Genomic DNA, 26,755 nt, shown 5'->3' with positions numbered 1-26,755 from the left:
AAAGTAAAGCTTGACAGCTCAAGACTTTCCCCCTCCTCCCACAAAAAAAAAGAAGACTGCCAAATCAAAGGATGGCAGGAGGAATGCCCACTCCCCTCCTGCTGCCAGTGTTCTACACCCCCCACCCTCCGACAGGAGGAATGCCTACCTCCTCCCATCTCGAGGGTTGCCCCCCCCAACACTCAAGGAAGGAGATGAAAACACCTTCCCCCTGCCCGACATTCCCAGCAGGAAGGATGCTCACTCCCTCCCAACATGTGTCCCCCGTCCGTCCCCCGACACTCCCAGCAGGAGGGATGTCCACTCCTTCCCACCGAAAGGGCCCCACCCCACCCCTCAAGGCAGGATGAATGCCTACTCCCTCCCACTGCTAGGATTCCCTGTCCCCCTGACAGCGCCCAAGGAAATGGTCCCAGAGCCCCGATCTGATGTGCAGGCTGTCAAAGGGGCTTACTGCTGAGCAGGGAACCTCCAGAAGCAGACATTCTCCAACAGTCTGCGATCTCCCGTAGTCAAGGATGTCCTCACAGGGAACCTCCACAGCATGAGAGTGTAAACCGCAACCAAAAATTACTGAAAATTACTTTAAAAATCACAAAATAAACCATGAGCAGAAAGGACAAGCTCCTACAACCTGGCTTGTAGGAAAGAAGACTGCAGTGGACAGGACAATGCTCAGTGATGAGGTATGAGACTGAGGGGGTAAAAGCCTCTGAAATTTTGAGGCTTCCTACAGATCCCTGGTGGAATGAGGGAAATAACCCACTGGTCCCGGAATAAGTGGGAATGTACAAGAAGCAATCGTTATTTCTGGTGAAATACTTCAATGTTTTGTGGGGGGGGGGGTTCAAGGATTTTATTGATTTTAATATATAGCAAGAACAGGAATTGTTAACAGGGCATGAAAACAATAAGCCTTACAAAGCAAGAAATCTTAAGAGTATGGTTTTGATGTTTTTTATAAACACGCTTCTACCAAGTTCGAATTGGTGATACATTTTCTAGTAAGTGGAATAATTCTTGTGGTGTTCCCCAGGGTTATCCCCTCTCCCCAATGCTTTATAATATTTATTTGGCTTCTTTGGTATCTAGATTAATTATCTTGGGAACAAAATTTTATAGTTATCCAGATATAGCTATTGTGATTCCAATTTCTTCTTTACCATCTCAATCTATAGGTCTTATTGCCACTGTAATTCTTGTTGAGCAGTGGATGGCAGAATTTAAGTTGAAACTTAATTCAGATAAAACAAAATTCCTTTTTGCTAGCCCAACTAATAAGATTAATAAAGACATTCTTAAATTTAATGGAACTACACAACCTATTAATTCCACTATTAAAATTCTGAGGGGGTTTCTTGGATCAATTTATCAATGGGTACTCAGATGCCACAGTTCGGAAAAGCTTTTTTATGTTGTGGAAACCTCAGACAGTTAGATCTTAATTTTGATACTAGTTCCTTTATGCTTTTAGTACAATCTTTGATTTTAGATTATTGTAATATTATAAATTTAGCAGGTTATCAAAAATTTTTTAATAGATTAAGTATCATTCAAAATACAGTAGTTAGTTTAATTTTTAATTTAAAAAGACAGACCATGTGTCACCATGTTACCGAAAACTTCACTGGCTTCCATTTGAATCAAGAGTTATATTCAAATTTGGAAGTATCTTTTATAAGGTAACACTCCAGATTATCTGGTCTTGCTCCAGATTATCTTGTTGACCATTTCATGTTTGTAGACTCTAGACCAGTCTCGCAAACTTTTTCGAGCTGTGGCACACTAAACTTTGTGTTTCCGGTTCGAGACCCCGGGAAGTGCGCTGGCGTGACGTCACGCTGACATCAGCGCATGCACAAAGGCCCTTCAAACGGGCCTTGAGCCGAGAGAAGGACCTGCGCTGGAGAGAAGGGCTGGCAGAGAGAAGAGGTGCCGGCGTCAGGCGATTGCTTACAGCACATGCCTCTCTTTGCGAGAGGCACATCCTGTAAACAGTCATCCGGCACCGGCACCTCTCCTCTTTCCCAGTGTACCGCGGCACACCTGAAATATCAGCAGGCACACTGGTATGCTGCGGCACACAGTTTGCAATACACTGCTCTAGACGTTCATTAAGAAAATTTTACTTTGCTTTCTTTTCCATCTTTAAAAGGTTGTTCACATAAAAGATATTTTCATAGATTGTCTTTTCAGGCTGCAACATGGGGTAAGGAACTTAGAGCTCCTTTAACAGAGCTGCGCCAGCGGTTTTAGCGCACGCTAAATTGCCACACGTGCTAGACGCTAATGCCAGCATTAGCTAGCATTAGTTCTAGCCGCGTAGCGCGGATTTAGCGTGCACTAAAATTTTGCATGCACTAAAAACGCTATCATAGCTTTGTAAAATGAGCTCTTAGTATTTTGATAACCATTTCATATCAACATTTTAGAAAATTGCTTAAGACTCTTCGGTTTAAAAATTTTTTTTTGTCAGCTTCAATTTGTATATCACTGTGTTTGTATAGTTTCTTTTATTGTTAACTGCATCAAACTAAGGTTTTGCGGCATATACCATATTTTTCACTCCATAAGACGCACCTTTTCCCCCCAAAAGTGTGTGGAAATGTCTGTGTGTCTTATGGAGTGAATATTACCTTTTTTCCGCCTTTTAAAATCCTGGTGATCGAGCAGTGTATCGGCAGGAGCGAGCTTTCTGCGCTCCTGCCTGGGCCTGCACCACTCCCTGAATGGCTGCTGTCAGTTCTCGCGAGACTCATGAGAACTGATGGCAGCCATTCAGGGAGCAGGGCGGGGTCAGGCAGGAGCGCAGAAAGCTCGCTCCTGATAATATACCACTGGACCGCCAGGATTTTAAAAGGTACGGGGGGGGGGGACAGGGAGGTGGGATAGTGTACATCATTTGGTTCAGAATATTTTTTTCTTGGTTTTTCCTCCTCTACACCTAGGTATATCTTATAGAGCAAAAAATACGGTAAATAAACTTATGTTAATCAGAGTCTTAGACCTTTTCCAGTTCATCCCAAGATGCACCAGGAAGGGGAAGGCCTGCCATTTTGAAGAGGCAGACTTGCAGGCAGGAGGAAGTGGGCATCCCTCCTGCTAGTCATCTAAAGGTACATGGGGGTGAGGCAAGGGACATCCAGGTGGCCGAGACAAGAGGGCGTGGGCATCCCTCCTGCCAATATTTTTTTTAAGTTTGGGAATAGGGGAAGAGTCCTGGCACAACTTTTTTTATTATTGTGTTGGTGTTAACACAATCATCATCTGTGCCCATTTAAAAAAAAAAATAGCTGGTATTCGGTACTTTTTTTAATACTACCATACTACCGGCACTTCCAGATCTGTTGGAGATTTCAGAATGTTATAAACTGGCGCTTCATTTTGTGCATCTGGGCATTGATCAGACTGCTCATTTTAATATTGATGAGCTCTTTATAATCCATTTACATACGATTATCAGAGGCTGCTACAAACAACGGAAAAGGCCACGATTAGCCATTTTTGGTATCTAGCTGAAATACTTGATCACTAAATCTGTTAAAACTAGTTTAGTGTTGATTGTTAAAGGCACAGTGAGTTTTGAGCATATTGGCCTAAAACCTTTACAAAAATTAAAACTCACCCTTCTACATTCTCTATATCCCTCCCCTACTTCCCAGCCATCTGACCCAAATTGACACCTACCCATTTAAACCTATCTCTCTCCAAACACTTGGAAAAACAGCCATGCCTGTAGACATTTCCACAAATCCAGAAAATTAAGCTCCTCTCATCTCACTGGGGAGATGTTTTACCACAATGGTACAATATAACTAAAAACACTCCTCTGAACAGAAATCAAGTCTACTTCATTTGGCAAGTGAATGATTTAATTTATAAAATTACTATATGTGACATTTCATAGGATAAAAATCGCATAAAAATGTAAGGTCTTGCTGGATATAAATGGTACTTTATCTTATGTTATGTAAAAACAATTACCTTGACAGACTCCAATAAACTCTTTGGGAAAAATCGTTTCAATCCAACATCTTTCCTGAAATACACAAGAATAATAAGTACAGTACATTGTTTTAACTCAACTCTAAATTAAGTTTTGCAGTTATAACACACAACAGTATTTATAATTTCAAAACAGTTTGAAAGTTTTACATATTTATTCAATTTTTTAGTCCATCCTCCTAAAGGAGCTCAGAATGAGTTACAAATCAGGTTCTCAATCATTTTCCTTATCTGTCCCAGCGAGCTCACAGTCTATCTAATGTAACTGGGGCAGTAGAAGATTAGGTGACTTGCTCAGGGTTACAAGGAGCAGCCCAAGGTTAGAACCCATAACCTCAGGGTGCTGAGGCTATAGCTCTTACTACAACACCAAACACTTCTCTTTCAACTACTAAAAAGCAGCAGAATTAGCCAAATGGAAAAATATTCTTATCTAATATTTTTTTTCCCTTTTATCACAACAAAGGAGTCTAGAAAATTATGAGTTATGACTATCCACCAGCAGGTGGCGATAGAAGACAATAAACTGAACTCTCTTACAAAGAATGGTGAACAACTGGACAGTCTATTTTCTCTATAGAACAGAGAAGTAGCCTAGTGGTTAGCGGTTAGTGGTCTGAGAACCTGGGGAACTGGGTTCAATTTCTACTGCAGCTCCTTGTAACTCTGGGCAAGTCACTTAACCCACTATTGCCCCAGAACAAAATAAGTACTGTATTTCCCCATGTATAGGCTGTGGCCTATACATGGGTTTTACAAATCTCTGCAGTAGGTGCAGCTTCCTTAAATGGGGAGGCTTATCTAAGAGTTTTTAAACCTACATCGGCATTTCCTGTGGCCTATACATAGGGAAATACGGTACTCGTATATATTATCTATACCAGGGGTCTCAAGAGTCCCTCCTTGAGGGCCGCAATCCAGTCGGGTTTTCAGGATTTCCCCAATGAATATGCATAAGATCTATGTCCATCCACTGCTTTCAATGCATATTTATTGGGGAAATCCTGAAAACCCGACTGGATTGCGGCCCTCAAGGAGGGCAAGATGAGTTCTATAGGATTAGGTAACACATTGACGAAATGGGTTGGGAGCTGGCTTGGAGATAGGCTCCAAAGGGTGGTGGTGAACGGCACCCCCTCCGAAATGACGGAGGTGATTAGTGGAGTACCACAGGGCTCAGTCTTGGGCCCAATCCTATTCAACATCTTTATAAGAGACTTGGCAGAAGGGCTTCGAGGTAAAATAACATTATTCGCCGATGACGCCAAACTGAGTAATGTAGTGGGCAAATGCACAACAGACAAAGATTCAGTGCCCGACAACATGATGCACGACCTACTCCTACTGGAGCGATGGTCTAGGACATGGCAACTCAACTTCAATGACAAAAAATGCAAAGTTATGCACCTGGGCAGCCAGAATCCATGCAAGTCTTATACCCTTAATGGCGAGATCCTAGCAAAAACGGTAGCAGAACGAGACTTGGGGGTAATCGTCAGTGAGGACATGAAGTCTGCCAATCAAGTGGAGCAGGCTTCGTCCAAGGCAAGACAAATCATGGGCTGCATACGAAGGGGTTTCGTCAGTCGTAAGGCGGAAGTCATTATGCCATTGTATAGATCCATGGTGAGGCCCCACCTGGAATACTGTGTGCAATTCTGGAGGCCGCATTATCGCAAGGATGTGCTGAGACTGGAGTCGGTGCAAAGAATGGCCACCCGGATGGTCTCGGGACTCAAGGATCTACCATACGAAAAACGGCTTGACAAATTACAGCTATTCTCGCTCGAGGAGCGCAGAGAGAGGGGGGACATGATCGAGACGTTCAAGTATCTTACGGGCCGCATCGAGGCGGAGGAAGATATCTTCTTTTTCAAGGGTCCCATGACAACAAGAGGGCATCCGTTGAAAATCAGGGGCGGGAAACTACGAGGTGACACCAGGAAATTCTTTTTCACTGAAAGAGTGGTTGATCGCTGGAATAGTCTTCCACTACAGGTGATTGAGGCCAGCAGCGTGCCTGATTTTAAGGCCAAATGGGATCGGCACATGGGATCTATTCACAGGGCAAAGGTAGGGGAGGGACATTAAGGTGGGCAGACTAGATGGGCCGTGGGCCCTTATCTGCCGTCTATTTCTATGTTTAAACAGTTTTGGATTATAATTGCAGAAAGGCAGTAAATCAAGTCCCATCCCCTTTCCCTTTCTTACCTACTTATTGGAATGTATTAACCTTCTTTATTAAGAGATTCACTAAAGGAAGGAGCATCACAACAACCAGAACAAACTTTCAACTTCAGAGAAAAAAGGAATCAATTAATGAATAAGAACTCAATATAGCAAACCTTTTTTTAATATATATATATACTAGTCTTTAAGCCCGTTACATTAACGGGTGCTAGAACATATGTGTGTGTGTCTGTCTTTTTTTCTCTCTCTCTCCTTAGCCGCTTTCTTTCTTTCTGCCTTTATTTTTCCTTGGCTGTCCATCACCACCCCTTGCCTGCTCCCCCTGTCCATTTTCCCTTCCTTTTACCTCCACTGTGTCCACCACCACCCCTTCACTGCTCTCCTTATGCAGCAGCAGCCCTTCTCCCTTTGTTTTACCTCCCCCCTGTCCATCAGCACCTCTTTCCTTCTCCCTCTGTCCAACATTAGTCCTCCATTCCTTTTTCTTCACCTCCCCTGTCCATCAGCATCTCTTTCCTTCTCCCCCTGTCCAGCAGTAGGCATCCCTTCCTTTTTTATCCTCCCTCCTCCTTCTTATCCCTATGATACTCTTACCTTGCTCTGCCCCTGATCAAAGGTTCCCGACAGCTGCCCAGTTGCACCCATTGGAAAAGTTCCCACTGCCGCATCCCGCACCCCTCCTGACGCGGCTCCCGCTGTCCTTTCTGTCTGTCTCTGTCCCTGGCCTCCTTTGCCTGTCTGTCTTTCTGTGTATCTCCCTGACTCTGTGTCTTTCTTCTTTCCTTTCTGTCTCCCTTCCTCCCTCTGTCTGTCTGTCCAAAGCAGCATTCCATCCCCCTCCATTTCCCTCCCCCCACACCAATTCCCTGAGCACCTGCCCCTGTGTATTTCTTATTTTCTTTGTATTTCCCTTCCTCTCTCTGTCTGTCTGTCCAAAGCAGCATTCCCTTCCCCTCCATTTCCCTCCCCCCCCACCAGTTCCCTGTGCAGCAGCATTAACGTTTCCTCTACCCCCCCCCCTTTCCCTTCCCGCGGGCCGGACTACAAAGGTGGTGATTCCAGCAGCGCTTGCATCAGTCTCCACACGCTGCTTCGGGCCCTTCTACTGCCCTGATTTACTCTTGCACGTCCCTGATGACATCATCAGAGACGCGGCAGAGCAAATCAGGGCAGTAGAAGGGCCCGAAGCAGCGTGTGGAGACTGATGAACACGCTGCTGGAATCGCCATTCGGGCCCACGGGAAAAGAAGGGGGGTGGGCGGCAAAGGAGAAACTGAGATCGGCGGCAGCGGCAGGAGAAACGGAGAACGTCGTCTGGCTGCGGTCCGGCTTGTGGAGGCGATAGGCTGGTGACGTATTAGCGCGCATGCGCACTCCTTAGGCCACAGACCTACAGCACACGGAACACGCAAATAGGAATGCGCATGCGCGAGTTAGCCTTTTATTATATAGGAGGATAGCATCCATACTAGGTCAGACCAATGGTTCATCTAGCCTAGGATCCAACAGTGCCCAATCCAGATCACAAGTACATGGCAGAAATCCCCCACTGAAATAGAAGCAACATCCCTTGCTAACAATCCCTGTTCAAGCAGTGACTTCTTCCATGTCTTTCTCAATAGAAGACCATGGTCATTTCCTCCAGGAACTTGTCTAAACTTTTTATAAACCCAGCTACTCTAACCACAAGTTTCAAGTTTTAGTTAAAATTTGATTAATCATTTAATCATACTTCTAAGTGATGAACAGAGCTAAAAAGTTTTAAAACATTCAGGGAGTACAAGAGACATAGACTTGACATACAGGACTTATAGTGCCAATGAGGAAGTGGTGTATAAACTACAATATAAGATATCCTATAGCAACGGGTTCCAGAGCTTAAATATCCATTAAGTGAATAAGTATTTCATCCTATTTGATTCAAAAATATTTCCATGTAACTTCATTAAGTGCCCCCTAGTCTTTGTACTTTTTGAAAGAGGAAAAAAAAAATCAATTTACTTACCCGTTCTACATCACAGGATTCTGTAGCCATCAATCATATCCCCCCTCAGTCATCGTTTCCAAACTAAAGAGCCCTAATCTCTTTAACATTTGTCATATGAGAGGAGCTCCATCCCTTTATCATTTTGACAGCTCTTCTTGAACCTTTTCAAATTCTGCTATATCTTTTCTGAGATACGGCAACCAGAATTGAACACTACCAACCGTCCCCCCCCCCCCGACATTACCGATCTCCCTCCCACCCCGACACTATCGATCGCTGGCAGGAGAGTGTCCAATTCCTCCTGCCCGAAGACGCACCCCCCCCCCCCGGCGCTAACAACCCCCAAACCTCCAAACTAACCTGTTCTTCAGGCCAGACGGTTCTTGCCCGTCTAGCCGGTAAGCCCGCCTCGTCGAAATGAGGCGGGCTCGCCCCTTCCCGGCCCATCCCACCGAAGCCTAAGGCCTGATTGGCCCAGGCTCTAGAAGCCTGGACCAATCAGGCCTTAGGCATAGCGGGTCCACCCATCCCCACTTAATCTAAGGCCTGAGACAAGAAGGAGCGCAAACAAACTGGGTTCAAGTCCGCCCCGACGGACTCCCGAGACTGGGGCGGACAGAAGCCGAACAGCTCCCGGACAAGAGCCTAGTGCAGGGCAGGAAGGGCCCGGACAAGACTCAGATGGGCAGATGGGAACGCCCAACCGACAGAGGCGAGGCTAACCCCCCCCCCCCCCCGGTGCATAGACCCGAAGGAGACACCCCTCCTGAAGGGAGGGGAGGAATCCACAGAAGGAGAACAGTCCAAAGGCTATGCGAGAATAGTCCAAAGGACGGCCAGGAGCCGCCGAAGCTGGCAGCTGGACCATAACCCGGCGCTGCTGCAGCTATTACGGCCGCTGCAAAAGAGGCCGAGATAACACAGGAAAGGTATCCGGAGGGCCCCACCGGAGAAGGAGCCAAGGCAGAAGGGATTCATCTGCAGGCGTCCAGATAGGCGAAGGACAGGTCGCGTTCTGAGAGGCGGTTAGTGTCCGCCGCAAGAGAGGCTCAAGAAACGCAGTACTCACGCAAGTAAAATGGCGAGATGAACCTGGAGGTTCGGATCCCCAGCCACACTCTGCGCCAAGCGAGACGACGCCTGGCGGGAGCAATAGAGCACGAGCAGGGAGAGAGTCTCCTCCAGGAGACCCAAACTCCATACTACAAGATTCCGGCACTTCCACCCGGAATGCACCGAGAGAAAGCGGGGAACCCTCCCAAACAGGAGCCGGAGACGTCGAGGCCCAGAGACCCTGTCTATAACGGGGCACAAAACCGCAGTCTACGCCGAGGAACAAGCCTCAGCCGATGCTGAGGTATAAAGCCCCCCAGCGACATCGCGGCACCAAGCCACAGGTGACGTCGAGGCACCAGGCCACCGTCAACCAAGGGGCACAAAACCCCAGACGACGACAAGTCACAAAGCCCCGGTCGACCGCGAGGCACGAAGCCACGGTCAACAACGAGGCACAGAGCTCCAGCCGACGATGAGGCCCCCAGCCACATTCGACGGGAAGGGACAAGCCTCAGGCGACGTCGAAGCACAAGCGTCAGGCGACGCGGAGTACACGGCCGCAGCCAATGTCGAAGGTACAAAGCATCCGCCAAGCCACAGTCGACGTCGAGGCAGAACATCGAAGCACAAAGCCTCAGACGACGTCGAGGCACAAAGCCGCAGTCTACATCGAGCACAAGGCCCCAGGCGGCGGCGAGATACCAAACCACAGTCGACATCGAGGCACCAAGCCCAAGGTGATGCCGAGGCAACAAGCCACAGTCGACGTCCAGGCACAAAGCCCCAGACGACGTCGAGGCACAAAGCCCCAAGCGACGTCGAGGCACAAAGCTCCTAGTCGACGTCGAGGCACGAAGCACCAGTCGATATCGAGGCACAAAGCCCCAGCCGACGGCGAGGCACAAAGCCCCAGCCGACGGCGAGGCACAAAGCCCCAGTCGACGGCGAGGCACAAAGCCCCAGTCGACGGCGAGGCACAAAGCCCCAGTCGACGGCGAGGCACAAAGCCCCAGGCGACGGTGAGGCACAAAGCCCCAGGCGACGGCGAGGCACCAAGCCTCAATCGACGGTGATGCACCAAGCCGCAGTCGACGTCAAGGCACATAGCCCCAGTCGATGTCGAGGCACAAAGCCCCAGTCGATGTCGAGGCACAAAGCCCCAGTCGACGTCGAGGCACAAAGCCTCCGGCGACGGCGAGGCACAAAGCTGCAGTCGACGCAGAGGCACCAAGCCTCCGTCGACGCCGAGGCGCCAAGCCCCCGTCGACGCCGAGGCACACGTCTCAAAGGACGGCGAGGCACAAAGCCCGAGTCGACGTCGAGGCACAAAGCCCGATACGACGGCGAGGCACAAAGCCTCAGTTGAGGGCGAGGCACAAAGCCTCAGGCGAGGTCGAGGCACAACGCCCCAGGCGATGACGAGGCACCAAACTCCAGGCGACGGCAAGGCACAAAGCCCCCGTCGACCTCGAGGCACAAAGCCCCAGTTGATAACGCCCCAGTCGATCCCAGGCGATGGCGAGGCACAAAGCCCCCGGCGACGTCGAGGCACGAAGCCCCAGCCGACGTCGAGGCACGAAGCCTCAGGCGACGTCGAGGCACCAAGCCTCAGTCGACGTCGAGGCACCAAGCCTCAGTCGACGTCGAGGCACAAAGCCTCAGTCGACGTCGAGGCACGAAGCCCCAGTCGACGTCGAGGCACGAAGCCCCAGTCGACGTCGAGGCACGAAGCCCCAGTCGACGTCGAGGCACGAAGCCCCAGTCGACGTCGAGGCACGAAGCCTCAGTCGACGTCGAGGCACGAAGCCTCAGCCGACGTCGAGGCACAAAGCCCCCACCGACGTCGAGGCACAAAGCCCCCACCGACGTCGAGGCACCAAGCCCCAGTCGAGGTCGAGGCACGAAGCTCCAGTCGACGTCGAGGACCACCGAAGTCGTTCAGAAGTCGGCACCGTACCAATGAAACTGGTAATGAAGGTGCAGCAGTGCACTCCATGAGGGCAACCTCGAGAAGAGTATTCCCATGAAAGGAGGCACGCTTCGAAGGTCTCCGAGAGGCAGGCCCGACTGCACGCGATGCCCGGAATGCCTGAGACTCAGCCGGCGGCGTTACCGAGGTAACACACCTAGAAAGAAAGAAATACTTACCGGGGATCGATCCGATCGAAGGAAATTGGGTCCCGGCCATTCAGCTCACACGAGGTGAGCCCAGAGAGAGGCCATGGAAAAAGAAACACATCTGCAGCCAAACGAGGCCTAGCAGCATGGCTGAAGCCCGAGAAGGGCCTGCCGATGGAATCACAAGAAAAAATCCTTTTTTTTTTTTTTTTTTTTTTGAAAAAAAGAAAATACACGATAAATCAACAACGCACAGCGACTCCCTAACAAAATAAAGAAGCCGCGGTGCTAGAAAGGCACTTAGAAGAATGCAGAGAAGAGAGACAGGGCTTTCTGGCTCTGCGGAAAACTAAGAACTGAGGACCATGAGGAGGGGATGCGCCCTCTAGTGGATCAGGAAGGCACACACATGCGTGGTGCAGCACTAGCAAACTTGAAATCTTCAATCAAGTTTGCTTGAAAAGCTGTCCGCGTCGGGGCTCCGTGGATGACGTCACCCACATGTAGAGAATATGCTGCCTGCTTGTCCTGGGATAAATTACATTACATTACATTAGAGATTTCTATTCCGCCTTTACCTTGCGGTTCAAGGAGGATTACAAAAGAGTTATAGAAGGAGGGTTACAAAGGAAGATCTCAGGTCATTTCCAGTGAAGTTAAAGAATAGATCAGATAGTTTCAGGGAGTCGGGAAGTTGGTGGGAAGAAGGAAGGAACTTGTGGTGATAAGACTTTTTCAACAACAGTGAAAGCCAAGCACTTATCTCATGTTGCTCCCAGGCAGTTCTTAACTTAAGTGTATGAACACATCGATAAGTTTTAAATAAATTCCTTCACTCTCAAACAATGACTGTAATCCACAAAGGCTTTCACCACACAGCAAGTTCAACAAAGAGACCCTGCGTCAGGAACTAGCTTACTCTTCACTGCAAAATCAAATTTCAAGCTGCCCCTTAGAGGCGCTTTATGCACCTGGAGTCGTGACGTTATATAACTGGCTTTGAGGCCCCTTTTGATAAATTGCAATTTGTCCCTGTCATTTTGCAGAGTGAACATGAGATGCATTTTTGTGTGGTGATTTAGTGATTTGATACTATTGCATCTCTTCACCATATTACCCATATAGTAACATAGTAAATGACAGCAGATAAAGACCTGAACGGTCATCAAGTCTGCCCATTAGTTATACATATTATAAATTTATTATTAAATTATCTTGTCTTTTTTCTTTGGTATTTCTGGACCACATATCGTAAAGTCCACCCAGTTCTGTCTTTTGTGTAACTATGGTGAATTGCTCGCCTCTCGATAAATTTAAGAACACAGACACAATTTCATTAAACTCACATTTTCCTTCAATTATAAACTATGGGCTCCTTTTACGAAGCCGTGACTTTTTATCAAGCGCTAACCCCTGTGCTAGCCGAAAAACTACCGCCTGCTCAAGAGGAGGCGGTAGCGGCTAGCACGGCCGGCAGTTTAGTGCGCGCTATTACGCACGTTAACTGCTAACGCGGCTTCGTAAAAGTAGTCCTATGTCAGAGTTCTTGAACCAAAAAGCTGATAGAACTATTAAATGAGCAGCCTCGGTCTGTCTGTACTTTTCGTTCTGGTGAGTATTTTATGGTAGTTTATTCATGCAGTGTATTCTCTAATTATGAGAACATTCAATATGCTTTTCAATGCGGTTTCTTTATAATTGCACTATATTATGTTTTCTACTTTTATTGCAATATATAGTTTTTGTAAATTGCTGTTAGCAGATTGTAGTAACAATCAACAAAATTAACTATTCTGTTTTATAAATTGTTTTAAAGCACAGTTACTTACCTTAATAGGTGTTATCCAGGTACAGCAGGCAGATATTATCACATGTGAGTGATGTCATCCACAGAGCTCCAGCATGGAAGGTCTCAAGTGCATTGCCACTTTAAGAACTTTAGAAAGTTTGCGACCGACCACACCGCGCAAGTGCCTTCCCGCTCGACTTAGGCGCATGGCTCCTCAGTTCAGATAGCCAGCAAGGAAGCCAACCAAGGGAGATGGGTGGGTTGTGAGAATATCTTCCTGCTGACCCTGAATAACAGCTGTTACAGTAAGTAACTGCTTTATCCCAGGACAAACAGGCAGCATATTCTCACATGTGGGTGACCTCCAAACTAAGTAGAATGGGATGGAGGGAGTGTTGGCCTTTCTTTAGGAAAATAATTTCTGTAATACTGTTTGGCCAAAGTGCCCATCCCGTCTGGAAAAAGATTCCAGACAGTAATGTGAGGTGAATGTATGAACCGAGGACCAAGTGGCAGCCTTGCATATTTTCTCTATAGGAGTGGAACGGAGAAAAGCTACTGAAGCTGCCATTGTTCTAATTTTATGAGCTGTGACCCAACTCTCCAGGTGAAGCCCAGCCTGAGAGTAGCAGAACGAGATGCATGCAGCCAACTAGTTGGATATCGTTCTCTTGGAATCAGGATGCCCCAACTTGTTAGGATCATAGGAGACGAAAAGTTGAGGAGACGATCTGTGTGATTTAGTCCTTTGCAAATAACAAGCTAATGCTTGTTTGCAGTCCAAGGTATGAAGAGCCATTTCTCCAGGATGAGAATGAGGTTTTGGAAAAAATACTGGAAGCACAATCGATTGAGGTGAAACTCAGTAACCACCTTTGGTAAGAACTTTTGATGAGTGCGAAGCACAACCTTGTCATGATGAAACACTGTGAATGGTAGGTCCGCCACCAACACTTGAAGTTCACTCACCCTTCTGGCAGAAGTGAGAGAAATGAGGAAAACAACTTTCCAAGTAAGGTATTTAAGATGAGCCATAGACATTAGTTCAAATGGAGACTTCATCAATTTAGCTAGAACCACATTAAGATCCCATACCACCAGAGGTGGTTTGACATTGAAAAGACCTTTCATGAACCTGGAAATGAGAGGATGGGCAGTGAGGGGTTTACCATCCACTGACTGATGAAAGGCTGTGATTGCACTGAGATGAACTCTAATAGATGTAGATTTGAGTCCAGAATCAGACAAATGGAGAAGATAATCCAAGATTTGAGAAACTGATATGGATTTCGGTTGTTCTTGATTAAGAAGACACCATGAAGAGATTCTTGTCCACTTTTGATGATAACATTGTTGAGTGGACGGTTTTCTGGAAGCTTCTAATATTAGACGAACAGGCTGAGAGATGTGAAGATCAGCAGACCTCAGCCCGAGAGGTACCAAGATGTCAGGTGTAGAGACTGAAGATTGGGATGCAGGAGAGTCCCTTGACTCTGCATGAGAAGAGATGGAAAAATTTGTAAAGAGATTGGTTCTTTGATATTGAGTTGAAGTAGAAGGGAAAACCACGGTTGTCTGGGCCACCAAGGAGCTAATAGAATCATGGTGGCAAACTCCAACTTGAGCTTCACAAGTGTCCTGAGAACAAGAGGGAAAGGTGGAAAAGCATATAGGAATTTGTTCATCCAATCCAGAAGAAAAGCATCCGCTTCTAGGCGATGAGGTGAATAGAGCTGGGAACAGAAGCGGGGTAGCTTGTGATTGTGGGGAGATGCAAATAGATCTTCTTGAGGTGTCACCCATTGAGAGAAAATGGAGTGAAGAGTTGATGAATTCAGAATCCACTTGTGTGGTTGAACAATGCGACTGAGCTTGTCTGCCAGAGAATTCTTCTCTCCCTAGATGTAAATGACTTTGAGAAAGATGTTGCGAAGAATTGCCCAATTCCAAATCTTTTGAGCCTCTTGACAGAGAAGGAGAGATCCTGTACCTCGCTCTTTGTTTACATAGTACATTGTTACTTGACTGTCCATGTGGACAAGGAGAATTTGATTTTGTATGAGATGCTGAAAAGCTTTGAGAGCACTGAAAATCGCTCTGAGTTCCAACAGATTTATATGATGGTGGCTGTCTCTGGAGATCCATAGACCCTGAGTGCGTAGGCCCATCCAGATAAGCCCCCCCAAACATATGTTGATGAGTCTGTTGTGAGGACCTTCTGATGGAGAGGTGTTTGAAAAAGCAAACCTCTGGAAAAGATTGGTAGATTGCATCCACCACTGTAGTGATTGTCGAAGAGATGAGGTCACTGCAATGTGTTGGGAAGTCAGTCCATTGAGGGGTTTGTAGGTGCATTCTCACAAATAGAGTCACATGAACTGTGGAAGCCATGTGACCTAGGAGAACCATCATATGCCTTGCTGACAGAGACTGAGTCTAGGCAACCTGATAACAAGACGTTGTTGAGGATGAAATGCCCGCAGTTGAGTCGTGTCTAGGAGAGCTCCAATGAATTGGAGTTTCTGAGACGGTTGAAGTTGAGATTTGGGGAAGTTGATTTCAAACCCCAAATTCTGAAGAGAAGACACCATCCGGTTTGTGGCTGAAAGCACAGTCTGAGAAGAGAGATCCTTGATGAGCCAGTCATCCAGATAAGGAATGACTTGAAGGCCTTGAGACCTCATGGCCGCTGTCACTACCACCAGGCACTTGGTACCAGGTACATGGGAGAGGATGCCAGGCTGAAGGGTAGAACAGCTTGTATTAATAGTGGTGTTGTGATATAAGAGGGAATACAACGTTGCTAGGGATAGCATTCTTAATTTTTCTTTAACTAAACATTTGTTGAGAGCTCTGAGATCCAATATAGGCAGACTGAACCAAATGTTGACGTAGCTATAGAAGGGTAGAAACTAGTTGTTGAAAACCCTTAACTCAATGAGAAGGAAGATATTTTTGGAACATAGGCAGTTGTTTTAAGAAGTGCTTCAAATAGCATATACAGTGGAACGTGTAGTTACTGACTCTATTGTTCAGCATAGAATTTTGATTTAGGTGTCTGCCAAATCTATCCATGGTATGGCCTTCTCTTCCTTGTGGAATAGAGGCATACACCTTGGAGGAGGTAGATTTTTAAAGTGTAGATTCCACAACCAGAGTTTGTCACATCCTGGAGTAGAAGCAACTTTATAGGTGGAATCCAGCTTTCTAGGAGCCACTGGTACTGATAAGAGAGATTCCCAATTTTTATACAGAGTATCTCTCAAAATTGCATGAAGAGGAAGCTTGAGCACCTCCTTGGGAGGCTGTTTAATGTCCATAGTCTCCGTATATTCAGGAGTATATTTGGAGTCAGCTTCCAATTTAAGAGACATATCTTTACCAAGTTGTCTGATGAAACAGGAGAAAGAAAGAGTCTCTTGACGGGATGACTCTTTAGGAGAGAGAGATGGTGGTGTACACTGAGGAGAGTCATCAACTTCTGTTGTTGAAGGGGAAGCATCCAGAGAAGATTGGAGATGAAGATCAGAGTCTACTACTGTTGATTGAGACAGATGCCTTTTGCATCCCCAGTGCTGATCTTGGGAAGAAAATAGGGACCGATGCTTCCACTTCTCTGAATGTTTAGCACAGTTGTGCTTGGACTTGTGAGAAGACTTAGTCAAATGAGAGCATCAAGGAGAAGGCTTGGAAGAGCTGCGGCTAGAGACTGGAGTCTTGGAAACATGCCTGGATGATGGACGGTGCCAAAGTCCAGGAGACGGCACTGAAGACTAAGTACTGGTACCAGCATCCCTGGTGTTGATACGCTCAGGATGGGCCGGTACCGGCAGAGCCGATGCCGGGGTCAAAAGATTAAATTTATAACCATACTCTGCACGAAAGAACTAATCAAATTGCTCTTTCAATGTAGCTACCAGTACCTGTGGCATTGTTGCCACTACTTGCTCCACAGATGGCACTGGTACATGTGGCTTTTTTATTTTTTTTTTTTTAATTCTTTATTCCTTTTTATTTCTTTCAACAAGTGTACATGTGGCTTTGATGCCAGTACCATCAGTGCCACGACCCGCTCCAAAGAGGAGAAACTCCTAGATTGTGGAGCAAGTCGCAAAAGGGGTCGTCATTTGGCCGGCTTGATTGGGCTCAATGCCTATGGTCGACCCCGTCAGTGAGACTGGTGACTTCCTTGCTGGCTTACCTGAAGTAGCGAGTGACTCCAGAGTAGAAGGCGGTGCCAGGAAGTCGCGACACCTTGGATGGCGATGTCTTCACTGGCGGCGCCTTAGCATACAGTACCTTTACCGGCGGTGTCACAGAATGCGGTGCTTTTGCTTCCGGTACCTTTGAAGTCGATGCCCGAGAAGTGGAAGGTGAAGATTGAACTTCTTCCATAACAGCACTGAAGAGCTGTTTCTGCTGAAGGAGGCGGCTTTTTAAGGTACGCTTCTTTAAGATGGAACAGCACTTGCACAAGTCAATGCGGTGTTCTGGTCCTAAACAATGGATACACAAATTGTACTGGTCTGTCACCAAAATAGTTTGTTGGCACCTGTCGCACTTCTTAAAACCGGTTAACGGTCGGGACATGAAATTAGGAAACACCACCTCAGCCAAATCAAATGTGAGAGGCTGAGGAGGGGAAAAAAGGCCCTGCCATTGAAGATGTGAAAACGCAAAAAAAAAAAAAAAAAAAGAGAGAGAGAAATTATGTCTTCTTTTTTTTAGAACAAATAGTAAAGAAAGAAATAGAAGAAAATTATGCGCGAGTAGGAAGGCTAGCACAAAATACGAACCAACATTCAATGATGTGACTGAACAGCTCCGCAGAAAACATTGAACCGCGCGCCTACGTAGGGTGGGAAGGCACTCCTGCATGCAAGGTGCAGTCGGTTACGAAATTTCTAAAATTCTTAAAGTGGCAATACACTTGGGACCTTCCGTGCCGGGGCTCTGTGGATGACATCAACCACATGTGAGAATATGCTGCCTGCTTGTCCTGATATAATACCAATTTTTTAGTTGCCATACTATGTATAACAATGAAATATTACTTACTCTAATACTTCATAGTTGGACTTCTTTTCTAGTGCATTTCCCCTCATTTCCCCATATGATCTCCTAAAATAAAACAGACATTTACAAAGAATAAGATTTCCTCAAATCAGGTCAAATACTTTTAAAGTTATTTAGATAAGCACTAATCACAGTGAGCTTTTTTTTCCAAACTGAAAATCTAAAATATACAGTTTGATTAGTAAATATACTACATAGTACCAATTAACACAACCAGAAAGTTAAAAGAAGAAAAACTAATTATGCAGCTCTTTTAATAAAACCACCAAATTGGTTTTACAAAGACAAGGGAAGATAAAAACTAGAGAATGGCACAGGGACAAATTTTTCCCCAAACCTGCAGGAACTCAAGTTCCCCGTCCCGTTCCCACGAGTTTTGCTGCTGTCCCTATACCATTCCTGTAAGCTCTGCCTTAACTGCACAATTCTCGAACACTTATGATTTTAAAATGTTTGAGGCTTGTGCAAATAAGGACAGAGTTTGCAGGAATGGGACAGGGACAGAAAAAGAACTCACCGGGACGGGAAAATGAGTTCCCGCGGGGACAGGGAAAAATTTGTCCCCATGTCATTCTCTAATAAGAACTTAAGAGTTACATACTGAGATAGACTGAAGGTCAATCAAATCCAGTACCCTTTTTTCAACCGTGGACAACCCAAGTCACAAGTACCTGGCAAAATCCCAAGGAGGAAAACATTTTATGCTGCTTATCCTAGGAATAAGAAGTGAATTTCCCCAAGCCATCTTAATAATGGCTTAACAGAACGGAAAATGTTATACAATCATTAACAAGTGGGAAAGGGAGGAATGACGTCACTGAAGAAGACGGAAGCCTAAAGCAGAGGCTCCATCTTCAGCCGATGGCTGCCCCGAGCTAATTTGTGCAAGCGGAGGCTATCCACTAGAGAATGACACGGTGGTGGTTTACCCGCGGCTACTGCGTTTAGCCGCGGGTAACCCGCCAAAAACGGGGAATGAAAATTAGCAGCCTCTGCGGGGACGGGGACAAGGCCATCACCGCCCCGTGGAGCGGTGAATGGTCTTGTCACCGCAGTGAGGCATAAAGGATCGTGCGGTTCCCGCAGCCCCCACCCGCCCACCCGCACGCCGCTCGATCGTTTAACCAGCTTCCTCTCTCCACCTCACCTTAGTTGGCCGGCTTTCTTTTTCGGCGACCGGAACGCTTTCAAAAGAGCCGCGCACGCGCGGCTGCTCAGTATTCAATCTTCTGCTCTGACCCAACCGGAAAAAGGAAGTTGCAGCAGAGCAGAAGATTGAACTTTGAGCAGCCGCGCATGCGCGGCTCTTTGAAAGCGTGCCGGTCGCCGAAAAAGAAAACCGGCAAACTAAGGAGAGCTGGAGAGCAGTAGCGTACCAAGGGGGGGGGGGGGGGGCGGGAGGGGCGAAAAAGGTAATGGCGCCAGGCCTTGGAGCACCGAGGCAGACCGCTTCTCCCCCCTCCCAGCCGAACCCCCGCTGACCCTCCTATCTCTCCCCCCCCCAAGTGAACCTTTCCGACCCTCCCAGCGAAAGCAGTAAACCTCCCTCCAGTAGCGTCGGCTTTCTCCTCCCTCTGCCGCATCACTGATATCGTCATCAGTGACGCGGCAGAGGGAGGAGAAAGCCGCAAAGGTAAAATTATGTCTTACCTGTTAATTTTCTTTCCCTTAGACGCAGCAGATGAATCCAGAGACCAATGGGATAGCTCACATCTACCAGCAGGTGGAGATAGAGAAACTGATTAACAGGTGTACTTATTGGCTGGCACTCCTCCTGTCTCATCAGTATAGCTCCATGCCCAAGCACATTTAACCATCAATAGGCATAGCATGTAAAAAACTTCTTTCCCAGAATACATCGGAAACAGCACCGATACAGAATACAACCATTAACAACAACCAATCACTAAAAGTCGCACACGCAGAAACCGACCACCAAATATCAGAAAGGGTGGGGCTCTGGATTCATCTGCTGCGTCTAAGGGAAAGAAAATTAACAGGTAAGACATAATTTTACCTTCCCTAGCAACAGCAGCAGATGAATCCAGAGACCAATGGGATGTAGCAAAGCAATCCTCAACCTGGGTGGGAAGCAAATACCGCCTCCGCAACAACCGAAGCACCAAAAAGCCCCTATTGTATGTGCCCGCACATCCATGCAGAAACGCGGAGAGAAGGCACTCTCGGAAGACTAGTTAGCCGCGAGACAAATATCCTCCAAGGAAACCACCTCTGGGCCGAGCCCAAGAAGTAGCCATCGCTCCAGCGGAATGGTCATGAAGTTCAAACGCCACCCGCTCCCCTGCCAGCAGGCAAGCATAAAGAATGTCCTTCTGGACCCATTGAGCGAGGTAGGCATCGGACGCCACCATACGCCTGAGACGTCCCTTGAAGAATACAAAAAGGAGATATAAACAACTAACAGTTGTTAGACACCGAGCTCGCGGAGAACGCTACATACGTCTCAAAAAATGCAGTGAATAAAAGCACTGCTCCCACTATCTCCTCCCAGGACGAAAGAAGGAAGAGCGAGCATGACGTAAAAGAAAGGATGACAACCCCCTAGAAAGAAATAGTGGTACCATCTGAACTGATACCCCATATGATGGAAATAAGAAATAGGAATCCCCGTTGAACAAGGCCTGCAACATCGCAACTGCAGAGCTGAAGTCATGGCCACAAGGAATCCCATGGTGAATGGCCCAGCTCTTTAGAGTCCCAAAGGACAAGGCTAAAATGAAGCCATCGGTAAACATAGAAGAAGAATGTGAAGATTGTACTCCAAACCGGGCTTTCTAAGAGGCACATGAATATACCGCACTCTGTTTAGGAACTGAACTACAGGAAGCTGAGAAGTCAGCGAAGGGCCATATACCTAGTCCCTGTAACAAGCCAAGAATAACACCAGAAGCTGAAGGGAAGTGAACGCTAAGTCCCTGGCAATACACTAGTGCCAAAAAGGAACTTTGGAGTGGTTCAAACCTGAGGAAGCGCCCAATAACGGAAAACCCTCCAACCGGAAGCAGAAGACACAGGAGATGCCCGTAGCCTCTGGATAAGAGAAGAAACAACCATTTTCGCATAACCCGTACACGTCAGCCAAGAGTGACCAAAAAACTAGGTTGAAATACTAAAGTAGTACAAATATCCACGTGGATCGGACCCTAGGCGGGCAAAGCCGGAGAAGCCAGGAAACTTCCGAGTCCAGCTGTCGAAAGACTCATCAAATCCGCATAGGAAGGAAGGCGCCGTCAATCTAGGGATTCTACACATACTGTGCCCGGAAGGCGAGCTCGAGATGGCCAATCCAAGTCATCATCAGCCAGCGGAAAACACTGAAAAGGAGAAGGCAGAGGCGAGAAAGGAGCTATGCAGGAACCCCCTCTAACTCCCACTCTCTAGGCCCGCCGAAGCAGCTAGGAAAAGTAGAATTGAGAGACGGGGCCATGAGGTCCAGGTCAAAGAGATCTCGCTTCCCTAAAAGGAGCTAGAACGCCTGAGCCACAAATCACAATATTCAGGATGCAGAAGATTATACTAGTACTAACATGCACACTTCCAAGAGCGTACACAGCGCTGTACACAGAAACATCCAAGAAATGGGCCAGGCTCAGCTTCCGCGGAGAGAAAGTCAATTCACACCCTTATCCTGATTCAAAAAAGGATCTGCCAACAGAAGACGAAGGTAAGAGTCCACCCAATGAAGCAGAACAACTTCCCCTGCTAACCGAGTACAACACCTACTGCCCAAGCTGTAGAGAAAAATTTCCATCCTAATACTGACCAAAAGGATCCTTAGCAGTATTCCAGGAGAATAATCAGAAGCTCCAGAAAGGTAGCCTGACCCTGCTCAAGAGTAGAAGAATGAACAAGTACGGAGTCGCCTCTTGAAGACCAGACTCCAGGAGCTGAGGAAGGAAGCCATCGAGTCTCCCCAACCCGACAGCCCGGAATGGGTAGAGGACAAGAGCAAGTCCAGCAAAGACCGAGGCAAGTCTCTAAAAGAGACATTGCACTGAGCCATCACATCACCCAGAGCGAAGCAGGAGGAGCATCCTAAATAAATGTAATCCTGAGATACTGGGAACCCCTGAAACTAAAGTGACAGTTGTAGCAGCAGAAGGGGATAGCCAGGCGAAGTGTCCAGGGAGTCAGCAATATGGATCCTAGAAACTGTATCTAATCCCCTACTCTTGGACATGACAAGAGCCGAATAAATCCACTCTGAGATCGAGACACAACGTCCACATCTCCGGAAAGAAGCCCCTGGCCCTCCTATATGAACAAAAAAACATCATCCCGATGTACCTAGAAAGAGTACGGTAGAAAAAAGCACTGTAAAATTGAAAAAGTACGAGCAAGGAATTGCTGAAAAGAAACCAACCTTTTTTCAAGTTAGTCAAATGACCTGACTGGAAGTCGTCCTAACTAAGCAGGCAGTCAAGAAGGAATCAGATGAATCGCCTGGCCGCGCCAAAACGGTCCACCGCTTACAGCTTCTAAAACGCTTGTGAATCCAAGGGTAGGCGAACTGGCTTGTACTAAGACAAAAAGCGCCGCGCCAAGGGAGGCAGGCAAACCTAGTGCCGACTTCTAGTCCATAGAGAAATTGTAGATACCCTCCCAGGTTGCCAGCAGAAATGTGTAACCCGAGAACTAATGCAGCAGAATGGGATCCAGCCTGCCCAATGCCCCCGTCTTGGCCACCCTATATTCAGTGGTACCCCACAAACTACAAGAACCGTCCCGAGGACTAGTAACACTTCTAAGAAAAACACCAAACAGCGAGACTCCATGAACAAACTGGAAATCTGAAAAATATGCAAAGGTGCAAACATCCTGAAAAAAAAATTCCAGGTGTGTAATATCATGTCTTTGGGAACCTTAGCCAGGATTTGAACCCCTGACCTTTGGAAGATACATGCAGTGCTTTCAAGCACTGAGCTAAGTGGGAGACTGGCATGAAAAGAGGTCTAACTCCATGCCACGGGAGCGAAAAAGACGTATGGGCCATAAAGGGAAGACGAACGAGATGCAAACAAAATGCTGCATCTACCGCCCTTAGGAAAACCACAGCAAATCAACAGGAATTAGGCAAACGCGTTGTGACCTGCCCATATGACAGGTCCCTGTCTCTGGGAAAGCCGAAAGAGCTGATAGAGGGTGTACAGTTCAAGGTGGCCCAGGGAAGGCAAACGATGGGCTTAGGAACTCCCAAAGAAAAAGGTAGTTATGCCCAAAGGGATCAGAAAGAGGCCTTATGCCCCAAAAACCTCTTCAAAGGGCAGGAAGCAGTTCAATAGCGCCACCAGACACTGTCAGTGCCGCAACAATGGTATCACAAGCAAGTGTCACCCATGGGAGACCTCGAGAGAGATGAAGAGGGTCCTAAAAGTGAAAAATCTGGGACCTCTCCTGCGACTGAACCCATTATCGTGAGACACGGCTTCTATCAACCCAGTATGGAGGGAAGCCGAAAACTGGGGGGAGCAGAATAGAGCCAAACCCAAATGGGGCTGCAGGGATTCCCATAGGAGATAACACAAGCATAGCAATTCAATCAACTCGGGAGATTCCCCCACCCTGGGCCCCAATATGAACGCAGGAAAAACCGCAAGCATTTGCCGCCGCACTCGACCTGAAAGGCCGAGAAGCAAAGGCTGAGCCCCAAAGACGCCGGCTACCAGAGAAACTACTGAACGCCACGGCACCCTCCCCCCCACTGCAGGAGCGTCAGTCTTTTACTCAGAAAAGACCGCGGCTCTCAGCCGGAGACTCAAACACCGCTGTGGCAAGCTGTAAAACTTAAGCCACGCTATGACGTGCTCCGCCGAGCCAGAGAATACACCATTGCTGGTTTCGCCGGCCTCATGAAACTGGGAGGTAAAAACAGGGAGACCGAGGAAGGCGCAGAGAGAAAGAAAACCGCCGAAACAGACCACAAGAACGCCTCAGCGCGTCTGCCAGCGTCGGAGCACCCTTGCGATCCAACAGCCCACGGAAGAGGCACAGGTTCTCTACCCTATAGCACCCTGACCACAGCCGCGGCACCTGCTGAATGACGGACAGCCTCAGCGAACCACGCTGCCAATGCGAGGACACCCCCCCCCCCGTCCACACAGGAAACCACCAAGCGTCTCCCGTGCGTGGGAAGGCAGCAGCTCCTCCAACCGAGCCCAAACTACAACGCGGGGGCTTAGTCCACTCACCTATGCCACAACAAGCAAAGTAGTTGCCAAAAATGAACCGCTCACTAAAGCTTAGCGGCTGAGAATAGAGTAAACAACCGGCTAACCACGCGACTGTCCCCCGAAGCACCAAACACCACCAACAACCAGAAAACATAACTTGCAATTGCAAAGTAAAAAAGGCATACTCACAACCCAGCTTACAAGGCTGTCAGACCCCGGCAGGAACCGGTTGAGCACAACTAAGAGTATCCAATCGTGGATAGCCTCTGCAGTCTCGATTTTTTTTTTTTTTTTTTTTTTCCCAGGGAAAGAAGAAAACTAGAGACCCAGATAAACCCTCAATCATAGGAGGGAGGGTGAGGCAGGGACAAGGGGGGGCCCAAGTGTAACCTCTAAAGCCGGCACCGATCAGCCGGACACCCCTGTCTCACTGAAGAGAAAGAATCTCAACAGGAGAAATAGAATCAATTGTAAGCTCACTGAAGAGAAAATCTCAACAGGATAAATTGAATTTCCAGCCATAGTCAGAATCCAGGAGCAATTGGAATAGCGACTTTCCCCTGCTGGGAGATAGCGCGTACTGATGAGACAGGAGGAGTGCCAGCCAATAAGTACACCTGTTAATCAGTTTCTCTATCTCCACCTGCTGGTAGATGTGAGCTATCCCATTGGTCTCTGGATTCATCTGCTGCTGTTGCTAGGGAAGGAGGTTTGCTGCTCTCGCTGGGAGGGTTGGAAAGGTTCACGGGGGGGGGGGAGATAGGAGGGTCAGCGGGGGTTCGGCTGGGAGGGGGGAGAAGCGGTCTGCCTCGGTGCTCCATTACCTTCTTCGGGCAGCAGCAGCGTTTACAATTCGCTGCTGTTGCCGGCTTCAGGCCTTGTTCTCTGCCGGGTCCTGCCTACTTCCTGTTTTCATGAAGACAGGACCCGACAGAGAGGAAGGCCTGAAGCGGGCAACAGCAGTGAATTGTGAATGCTGCTGCTGCCCGATGAAGTTCAGGACATCATGACATCGGGGAAGGAGCAGGGAGAAATCGGCTGCTGGCTTGGGGGTGAGGGTAGGGAAAGAATCGTGGAAGTGGAGAAATTGGCACGATGGCTTTGTGGGGGTTAGGGGGAGAGAGAAAGAAAGGAAAAAATAAATAGGGGGGGCCAGGGGGAGAGAGAAAGAAAGGCAGAAATAAAGAGGGGTCAGGGGGAGAGAGAAAGAAAGGCAGAAAGAAAGAGAGGGACCAAGGGGAGAGAGAAAGAAAGGCAGAAATAAAGAGGGGGTCAAGAGGGAGACAAAGAAAGGCAGAAAGAAAGAGGAGGGCCAGGGGGAGAGAGAAATAAAGAGGGAGGCCAGGGGAAGAGAGAAAGAAAGACAGAAATAAAGAGGGAGGCCAGAGGGAGAGAGAGAGAAAGAAAGGCAGGAATAAAGAGGGGGTCAAGGGGGAGAGAAAGAAAGGCAGAAAGAAAGAGGAAGGCCAGGGGGAGAGAGAAATAAAGAGGGAGGCCATGGGGAGAGAGAAAGAAAGGCAGAAATAAAGAGGGGAGCCAGGGGGAAAGAGAAAGAAAGAGGGGGGGGGGCAGGAGAAGAAAGAAGAAGGACCAGAGACTCATGAAATCACCAGACAAAAAGGTAGGAAAAATGGTTTTATTTTCAACTTAGTGATCAAAATGTGTCCGTTTTGAGAATTTATATCTGCTGTCTATATTTTGCACTATGGCCCCCTTTTACTAAAACGCAATAGCGGTTTTTAGCGCAGGGAGCCTATGAGCATCGAGAGCAGTGTGGGGCATTCAGCGCAGCTCCCTGCGCTAAAAACCGCTATCGCAGTTTAGTAAAAAGGGAGGGGGAATATTTGTCTATTTTTGTATAGTTGTTACTGAGGTGACATTGCATAAAGTCATCTGCCTTGACCTCTTTGAAAACCCACAGAATATAAATGATAATTAACATTTTCTCTGCGTACAGTGTGCTTTGTGATTTTAGAATTTTATTGTTGGTAGATCATTTTGACTTGGCCACAAAGGTAATGGGGAGGGAGGGAGGGGAGCTGCTGAAAGACATCTAGTAATCCTTGCAGGCTTGACTGTGCAGGGAATTATTTTTGTAAAATCATGTTTTGTTATGTGACTGGCATTATCTAGACTTTAATTTCTATGAATGAATAGAATGAAAATGATATAAAAATTACTTGCTTGCGGGGACTGCGTGTTCTGGCTCACACAAGGAAGGAGGGGGTGAAAGGGAAAAAGTTTCTTTTCCTTGGAAATAGATTCTGAAGTGACCTCATCAAAGAAGACCAGCACCAAATGTACAAGAAATCCCTTAAACAATGTCAAAAGAGCCCAAAATAG

At 47.4% G+C, this 26,755-nt stretch overlaps 1 protein-coding gene across 16 annotated transcripts in view; it reads right to left on the bottom strand.

Annotated features, from left to right (window-relative positions):
* Positions 1-26,755, bottom strand: part of PTK2 (protein tyrosine kinase 2) — a 779,173-nt gene that overhangs the window by 545,312 nt on the left and 207,106 nt on the right. For all 16 annotated transcript variants that reach the window (XR_004538103.1, XM_033930844.1, XM_033930848.1 and 13 more), the window contains 2 exons: positions 18,204-18,266; positions 3,985-4,039 (listed from right to left, as the gene is read on the bottom strand). Coding sequence is in view for 15 of the 16 variants with exons in the window: in XM_033930844.1 (XP_033786735.1) it covers positions 3,985-4,039; positions 18,204-18,266 (118 nt within the window). In the remaining variant the exon portion in view is untranslated. The remainder of the gene's footprint in view (positions 1-3,984; positions 4,040-18,203; positions 18,267-26,755) is intronic.

The sequence above is a fragment of the Geotrypetes seraphini genome, chromosome 2 (genome assembly GCF_902459505.1).
Source record: "Geotrypetes seraphini chromosome 2, aGeoSer1.1, whole genome shotgun sequence".
Taxonomy (NCBI): Eukaryota; Metazoa; Chordata; class Amphibia; order Gymnophiona; family Dermophiidae; genus Geotrypetes; species Geotrypetes seraphini.
This window is presented reverse-complemented; position numbering and strand designations above follow the sequence as displayed.